This window comes from Dasypus novemcinctus, chromosome 12 (assembly GCF_030445035.2).
Source record: "Dasypus novemcinctus isolate mDasNov1 chromosome 12, mDasNov1.1.hap2, whole genome shotgun sequence".
Taxonomy (NCBI): Eukaryota; Metazoa; Chordata; class Mammalia; order Cingulata; family Dasypodidae; genus Dasypus; species Dasypus novemcinctus.
In genome coordinates, this window is record NC_080684.1 from 102,190,083 (window position 1) to 102,198,878 (window position 8,796).

Consider the following 8,796-nt stretch of genomic DNA (forward strand, 5'->3'; position numbering starts at 1 on the left):
TTTGGAATCCAGGGGAAAATAGCCCAGTTTGTCAGCTGTATTTCCGTGTCTCTTAGTGCTGCCCTGATCCCTCTGACAGCAAAAGCTGGCTAATCTGGGATAATCTGCTCTCACACCAAGCTGTCCAATTGGAGGTTGCAGGAACACAGTTAACTAAGTCATCCGGCCTCGTACCCAGTATGACAGTTTTTGAGCAGGTGGCCTCATCTCTTCCTGTTTACTGATAAGCAAGACTCTAAAGAGGACAATCCAATCAGGTCAGGAAACATCACACTTTAGGAAAACAGGAATACTAGGTGGTATCTATACCAAGACCCTACTTGTTTAGGCTAGAGGGGAGAGAGAATGCAGACACACAAGCTTCCTGTTGGCTCATCAACAGAATTCTATCATGAAGCCACCATTATATAATGAGTTTATTTGTGCCCTAAAATAATTAAATATCAACATGCACCTTTCCAATGAGTGACTTCATGGGTCGTGTCCAACATAGAACTTAGACAGGAAGTCTTTTGGCCTTGGTGCTTCTGTTTCATGGAAGAACCTCATAACATGTGTCCGTTGCTTCCACACATTAATAGTTTCCTGCAGCTCCATCTTTCCCTGTACAAGTGAAAGAAGAGGTCTTCAGTCAAAGCTGTTAAGTGGAAGGAAATGCTTAAGGCCCAGATTCTGTTCTGTTCTCAGCTTGGGGAAGTAACGTCCTCTGTATGGACAATTTCTACATCTGGGAAATGAGGGGTTAGACTGTCTCTGAGGCCTTTCAAATACTCTTTAATTCTGTGGCTAACTGGGCCCCAAGAGTAAATAGGCCCTTACCCCATGACTCCCTAGGCCTAAATGACTTGTTTCTGCTTAATATTTCTTTCATGTTCTTCATTGATCCACACTGATGGAAATGTGCCTGGCCAGAGACACAGAATCAGGCCACTATGTAAGTGGTCCTACTTACATAGGGCCGACTGCCAACCTGCCTGCCTCTCCCAGCTATAAGCTGGCAACCAGGGACGAGGTTTTAGAATTCACACTTTCCTTTCTTTATCTTTTGTTATAAAATGCAAGCCCTAGTGGATTTTCCCTTGAACAGTGTTATAATCTATGACCTTCAAATTCAGTGGCTCTTTTTAAATACCGAGCAACAGATGCTAATCCAGAAGTTGCTTTTTAAACTTGGAGACAAAATGTTCATCTGGCACGACTAATAAGCACCTCACAAGCCAGCTGTTCTTTTTCATTGGTAAGGGAGGGTCAGTTACCTTGATGACCAGAAGATCAACCACCCTGGGATCTGTGACATGAGCATTCTTCATAAACATTTCTCGGACTTTATCCCGTCCCTGTTTCACAGTGATGTCTAGCTGGAATAAGTGCACTAGAGAGAAAGCATGATTGGGGTAGAAATTAAATGGTTAAAACAGGTTTTTAAAAATTCCAGTCAATGGCTATCCACTAAGGACGTACAGGCTGTCCATTCAAACCATTCAAATATCAGCCTCAGCCTAAGCAAAGGATTCAGGCTGTGAAGAGGTATGAGGTGTAGTGCCTGCTCGGAAGGAACTTGGATTGTGTGTGGTAAGAGGCAGCATAGCACAGTTCAAGAGTATGAACTGCCTGGGTTCAAATCCCACCTCTGCCACTTATCAAGTATCTGGTCCTGTGAAGTGAACATCTCTGTGTCAGAGTGTATCAGTGAAATGAGGATGGTAATAGCACACAGAAGTCTAAGTTGTTGTAAGGATTCCATGAGATAACAGTGCCTGGCATGGAAAATGCTTGCAATACATGTTAGCATTATTACTGCATGGAACAATCAGCAAAAGACAATGACAGGGTTGACATTAATGCAAAATGATGTGGTGTAGGCTATAAGCACATAAGAACTTGGCAATAAGGGAGATGAGATTGCTGAGGGTCTGTACAGGTAGGGAAGGCTTCAATCCAACAAGCAGTTAATACCATGTTAGGTTACTTGGAGGAAGGAGAGAGAGGTTGAAGGTGTAGCTTTTGTTCTCTCAGTCTTAAAATTCTAATTGGAGGGACAGCCACCACAAATGTGCCTAAAATAGGGCACAGACTCGGTGGATTCAGATGAGGCACGTATATGTCCTCTGAAAACCAGGCTTTAGTCCTTTGCAGTCCCCTCCCTGGCTCTGTCAACCTCCTCTGGTCATGCTGATGACAACAATGGTGTGAACGGGACCTTGAGCAGGAAGTGAAATGCAGAGAAGAGAGGGCACAGCAGGCTGAGGGGACAGCAAAAACGAGACTCGGGGCTAGAAGGGGCCTCATGGTTGAGAGAGGAGTCAGTGTGTGCTCAGGTGGGAAGGATGCCATATGCTGTGGCCATTTCTGTGCCTTGGCCACTCTGGTCTACAGAACCATCACAACAGCTCAGAAAACCAGGCAGGCCCTACGCAACTGAATTTGTCAACAATAAAGTTTGAATCTTTACACTCAAAACTTAGTGACAGAAAAATGCTTCTACTGAGGGGAATACCATGCCATGTTCGATTGACAACAATGTTTCTGACCCAACAGGGAATTAGCAGACAGCAAAAGCCCAACAGGAGAACTGAATCCCAGTTTTATAGAGAAGTTTTACCAACTCTGAGGGTCAGTTACATTGGCAATAACTCAGTCTCAATGGTAAGCCAGAGCCGGAGAGCTAAATGCTACTGGCTTCACTTTGTTAACCTAACATCAGCCACGGTGGAAGTATTTATACCATGGAAACGGGCAAACTATAAATCTAAGTTACCCCCTGAAAGCCGGCTATTAAACACCCGGCCACAGACATATTAGGAATTTCAAAAAAAGAGAAATAAAAGGAACAATAAGACAAAGAGATGCAAAAACAAATGCAAATAGGCAACCTGACTTACTAGATGATCTGGGAAAGTTACCATTATCTTGTGGCCAGCAAACAGCACAAACTGTTTTTCAAAGGCAGTTCTATTCCTGTGCTCTCTTCCCAAGCTGGCCACCATCAAGCCAAACAGCTCTCTGCTCCACAGACTGCAGCATAACCACCTCTGGTGGGACGCAGGGAACCCAGAGTGGGAGCTAAGGGCTAGGTGCTAGAGTCTGAAGTTTGACTCTTCTACTTACTAGCAGTGTGACCTGACCCAAGTTTATGTGCCTCAATTTCCTCTTATCTGTACCACAGGGAAACAAGTGGAGGTCAACCTAAAATAAGTCAATGTAAAGCACTTAGCATAGTGTCGGGCCTTAAGCAAGCATTTCAATACATGGTCATTACTGTCTTACTTATCCTGTAGGAGAAAAAAGATGCTCACTGGGATGTGGAGACCTATGACTGCAGGAAGAAAGTTTATTGGAAACTCTCCCAATGGAGGCGTCTGAAGAATAGACTTCAGCCAGCCCCTGGCAGAGGCAGTCATGAATTGACAGTACTTCTATAGGTGGGAAAATGCTAGTCAGCAGGAGGGGGTCGGGTCTTGGGTAAGACCCAAGGGTCAGTAGGGAACAGCAGAGGTGAACTTTTCCCCTTGTATGGCTAGGGGGTGGTGGGCTAGGGGTAGTGAATTCTAGGGATGTGGAAGGGGTTGGTCGTGCCATGTGGCTCCTTTATCCATTCTTGTGAGGAAATGAGCTGTATCTGAGTATGCAGGTTTGGGGGCTGCTCTATATCCCAGGAATGTAAGTCACTGTTTGTTAACCCTTGTAAACCTCGTGATCAGTTAATCATTATATACTTTGTAAGGGAGAAAGCTCAAATATTTCCCTACTCTGGTTCACTTACTCAGCTGGGGTCCCAGTGGTGGACAGTGGATCAGTGTAGCCACAGGGCTGAACTGAGCAGCTACAGATCACCAACCCTCCCTATAAGGGTGTACCTCCCCTAGACCCCTTCCCTATCTCCCTTCCTCCCCTGCTCTCTGGGCCTGTACAACCCTCTGCTTTCTCTTTCTCCGCACTGGACCTCTCTGACTCTGGCATTATCTTCCCAAACAGCTGTGTGAGGGAAAGTCCTGGGAAGGGTGATTTCGAAGAAAGAGGTGGGTACTGGGAGTCAGGACACCAGGTTCTATCTCAAACTCATCCCTTTATTTAGCCCCTGGGCAAATGATTCTTCCTGAACCTGGGCCTCATCACCCTGCCCACCCCCCATCCCCACTCCCCAAGAGGAAAAGGTTCTGGGCAAATACCAAGTTTCAAAAGTATCTGAATTTAAGTGTATCTCCCTCCCCCACACAATATCCTCCTGCCGCCTGAGGAATCTGAATTTGCTGACCTGGAACGAGCAGAACACCCAAATTCCCCCCCCCCCTTATATCCTGTAGTAAGTTCTGGTCTGATGACCACAAGTCAGCTTCTTGAGGCTAGGGACTCTCTGGTCCCCATTCTGTGTGGAGGCTCCTGCTAGGTTAACAACAGAAGCTACCATTTCCTGAGTGCGTAGCAAGTGCTGTTCTAAGAACTTTGGCTACAGTAACATGTTTAATAAGGTAGCCCCCAGAAGAGGGTACCGTTGTCCCCATTTGAGAGGTGAGAAAACAGGTACAAAGAGATGAAATAACTTGCCCAAGGCCTGTGCTCACCACCACGTTCTACTGTCTCTCACTCCCACAGGTGGGAAGGTGGCAAGGACGGTGCTGGGTGCCAAAAGGCTCAAAAACACCTCCCCTCTGAGCACTGAAGATCCACGTTAAAACATTAAAATCAAGTCAATAAAATACAGACAGCCCCTAACATCTGTGTTGCCCTCGGCAAGGTAGATGGAACTTTTCCAGCTTTCGTGCATTAGGGACGGAGATGGATGCCAAGATCCAGAAAGTCTCTGCACTCTCGGAGCTTACATACTAATTCTTCAGGGGAGCAGACTGGATCTCTGACATCAAGTGTAGGCAGGGGTTCTGGAGTAGTGGGGCAGGCCAGCGCAGTGGGGAGATTGTAGGGGGCTGCAAGAGGGCTGAGAGAGGAATTCGCAAGGAATACCTGGAGCAGGCAGGGCTAGGGAACAAGTCCTGGGAGCCTGGAGGGAGAAGGCCGTCTCGCCTGGAGGACAAGAAAAGGCACCAAGGACGACCTTGAGAAAGTTACTTCCCTTGCCAGGTTCAGTTTCTTTTTTCTGTGGAGGGTGTGGGAGCTGAATGAGCTCCTACAGCCATTTGGTTACATAACCTAATGAGGGTCTGTAAATATTTTCTGGGACTCCAGAGATGATTTTGGGTTCCAGATGCAGCATCGGCACATCACTTCCCTCGGGGCCTCAGGTGCCCTCACCTATAATATGAGTGCGTCACGGACAGTCCCTGTCCTCTATCCCAAGGCCTCCCTAAGAATTACAGGCACAAAGTGGCCACCGCGCCGGACGGTGCGGACGCTGGGCAAGCAGCGACGGACGGACGCTGGGCAAGGCTGGCCTGACTTCGGCGCCGCCGCCACAGCCTGGGAGGACCCTTCTTCCCCGAAGCACCCGGGATCGCCTCTGCCCTAAGAGGGGACCTCGGCTAGGCCTGGACAAAGCGGAGGCCCGCGGAGCTGCGACCTTGGGCGGCGGCCTCGGGCCCGCGCGCGCCGCTGCCGCTCACCAGTGGTCGGCACCTCCCGGTACCAGGCGCGGTAGAGCTCCCGCACCCTCCGCTTGGCCTCCCTCAGGTCCCGGCTGAAGATGGGCTTCACCGCGGTGCCGGCCGCCGCTCCGGCCCGGCGGACGCCGCTCGCCGCCATCTTGCTGGAGAAGCCCCCGCCCGGCCCCGCCTCTCATCCCCCCCGGAGTGCGGCCGAAGGACGAAAGTCTCTTCTCATTGGCTAAAATTGACCGCCTCGCCCCCAAACTCCGCGAGTGGGCGGGAGAACGGCCCTGGGGCTCCCTGATTGGCTGAAAGGCCGCTCTCTGTGTGGGAGGACGACTGCAGGGGACTGCGCATGCTCTCGCGGGGCAGCTCGCGTTGGGCGTTTGCCCGCCTTAACGGTCGCGCTCAGGAGCGCCGCCGCCAGGGGTCGCTCGGGCCTTGGGTGGCTGCTGGGCCGCGACGGCGCGGCTAGGCCGCGAGAGGGCGCCAGGGCCGCGGAGCAGGCCTCGAAGAGCTTCCTTGGTCAGCCCCTGGGCGCGGCCGCGGGAACGGAAGGCCGCGGCCGAGGAGGATAACGGCGCGCTGGCCCGGCTCTTTTGCTCTCTTTCTGCAGTTACATTTTTAAAACTTTTTCCCTTTTACAATCACCTCTTTCACCAAGCCCATCGTAGATAGCAAAGAGCTTTCCTGGCTCTTAGGTTCTTGGGGCGGCTCCAGCCCTAGGACAATAGGTTATTTCATCAGTCGCATTTTAGACAAAGACGTGTATGAGAGTATTTATTGCAGCATTATGCAGAATAGTAAAAAAAATGGAATAACCCAAATGCTCATCAACTGAGGAATGAGTAAGCAAAATATGGTATATGCATACAAGGAAATACTACTCACCATAAAAGGAATGAAGTACTGACACATGTTACAACATGAATGAACCTTGAAAACGTTACGCCAATTGAAAGAAGCCAGACACGAAAGAATACATATTGCACAATTCTGTACACAAAAGGTCCAGAATAGGCAAATCTATAGAGTGAAGGTTTAGATTAATGGTTGCCAGGGCCTGAGAGTGAAAATGGGGGGTGACTGTACATGGGCACTTGATTTCTTTTTTGGCTAATGATAATGTTCTAAAATTAGATTGTGGTGACGGTATATGATTCTGTAAATATAACATTTATTGAATTGTACATTTAAAATGGATGAAGGGTGAGTTTTGTATGAAATTATATCTTAATAAGTTGTTGAAAAAATGATCTTGATGATTTTTCACGTGTCAAACACAGTGTTAAATGGTGCCTTCGTGCTCTCATCACCTTAAAATACTATTTTTTTCTAATTAAAAACAGCAATTTTATAAATTGGCTAAAAATTTACAGAATTACTTGAAATTGGGTGGACCGATTCCTCTCACTTTATTATTATATTTCAAATCTGTTTTAACTAGAATAGTTCCTTTGCCTCTCCATATAAATTTTAGAATAATCTTGTCTATATCTATGAAAAAATGTCTTGCTCGGATTTTAATAGGAATTGCGTTATACCTGTACCTCAATTGGAGAATTGACATCTTTACTGAGTTGTCCAATCTGTGAACATGGCATGTCTCTCCATTTATTCAGATACTCTGATTGCTTTCATCAGCATTTTGTAGTTTTCAGCATACAAGTCATGTATATGTTTTATTAGATTTACACCTAAGTATTTTATTTCTTTAGAGTGATATTAAATGGTATTGTGTTTTTTAACTTCAGTGTCCATATGTTCATAGTATATAGAAACACAATGGCTTTTTAATATTTATCTTGCATCCTGCAGCCTTGCTGAGCTCACTTGTTTTTAGCCCTAGGAGATTTTAGCTTCCTTGGGATTTTCTATGTGGACAATCATGTCAATTGCAAATAGGGACAATTTAATTTCTTCCTTACTCATTTGTATGACTTTGATTTCCTTTCTTACCTTATTGCACTGGAGAACCCCCAGCACTACATTGAATAAGAGTTGTGAGAGCAGACATCCTTGCCTTGTTCCCGAACTTTGGGGGGAGCATTCACTCTTTCACCCTTAAGTAAAATATTAGCTGTATGTGTTTTGTAGATGCTCCTTATCAAGTTGAGAAAGTCCCTCTCTAGCTCTATTTTTCTGAGTTTTTATCACGAATGGGTACTGAGTTCCCCAAATTATTTTTCTTCATTAATGGATATGATCATGTGTTTATTAAAGCCTATCTGTTCTTGCTTCAGAGCAAAAATAGCTCTGTCCTTGCATATCTCTGCACAAGTTCTCTCTTTTCACTTGAAGTTTGAAAACGGCTTCCTCTTGCCCTTTCTGCCACTTGATAGGATGTGAGCTTAGGGGCAAGGTTTTTTGTTCCAAGACTCAACATCCTTGAGAAATTTAACTTTAACCACCACCCTTGGCCAAATCTAAAAATATGATATATGAGCAAGGGATATAAAGCAGATGGAGCCCTCCCTGTATATGAGTTTTGGTGTGAGAGTCAGTCATTCCCATGGCAAGTGTGCAGATCTGTTTGTGTCACTGCTCTTAGTTCTTTTGGGTAAATATTCAGTGGTGGTATTGCAGGGTCAAGTGGCAAGACTATATTAGGCGTCTTTAGGAACTGCCAAATAGTTGTCCACAGTGGCTATACCATTCTGCATTCAAACCAACAGTGAATAAGTGTTCCTATCTCTCCACATCCTCTCCAACACTTGTAGTCTTGTAGTTCCCTATCTTCTTAAAAGTGGCCATTCTGATAGATGTGAAATGCTATCTCATTGTTTTGATTTGCATTTCCTTAATCATTAGTGATGTTAAACATTTTTCTTGTGTTTTTTGCCATTTGTATTTCTTCTTTGGACCAATGTCTACTCAAATCTTTTGCCCATTTTTCAATTGGGTCGTTTGTCTTTTTATTGTTGACTTGTAGCATCTCTTTATATATCATGGGTATCAAACCCTTAACAGACATATGCTTTCCAAATATTTTTTCCTATTGAGTCAGCTGCCTTTTCACCCTTTTGACAAAGTCCTGGGAGGTGCAAAAGTATTTAATTTTAAGAAGGTCCCATTTATCTATTTTCTCTTTTGTTATGTGTGCTTTGAGTATAGGTCCCAGAAACCAACACATACCACAAGATATTATAGATGTTTCCCAAAATTTCTTCTAGTAGTTTTAGGATCCTGGCTTTTATATTTAGGTCTTTGATCCATTTTGAGTTGATTCTTGAATAGGGAGTGTTGCAGTTTGATATAG

General features: G+C 45.8%; 1 protein-coding gene across 1 annotated transcript; it reads right to left on the reverse strand.

Annotated features, from left to right (window-relative positions):
- Positions 1-403: 403 nt before the first annotated feature.
- NDUFA6 (NADH:ubiquinone oxidoreductase subunit A6) lies at positions 404-5,740 on the reverse strand. The gene is made up of 3 exons (XM_058308854.1): positions 5,556-5,740; positions 1,257-1,372; positions 404-603 (listed from the first exon to the last, which is right to left on the reverse strand). Exons 1-3 carry the CDS (start codon positions 5,692-5,694, stop codon positions 472-474), a joined length of 387 nt encoding a protein of 128 aa, XP_058164837.1. The 5' UTR covers positions 5,695-5,740; the 3' UTR covers positions 404-471.
- Positions 5,741-8,796: the final 3,056 nt, after the last annotated feature.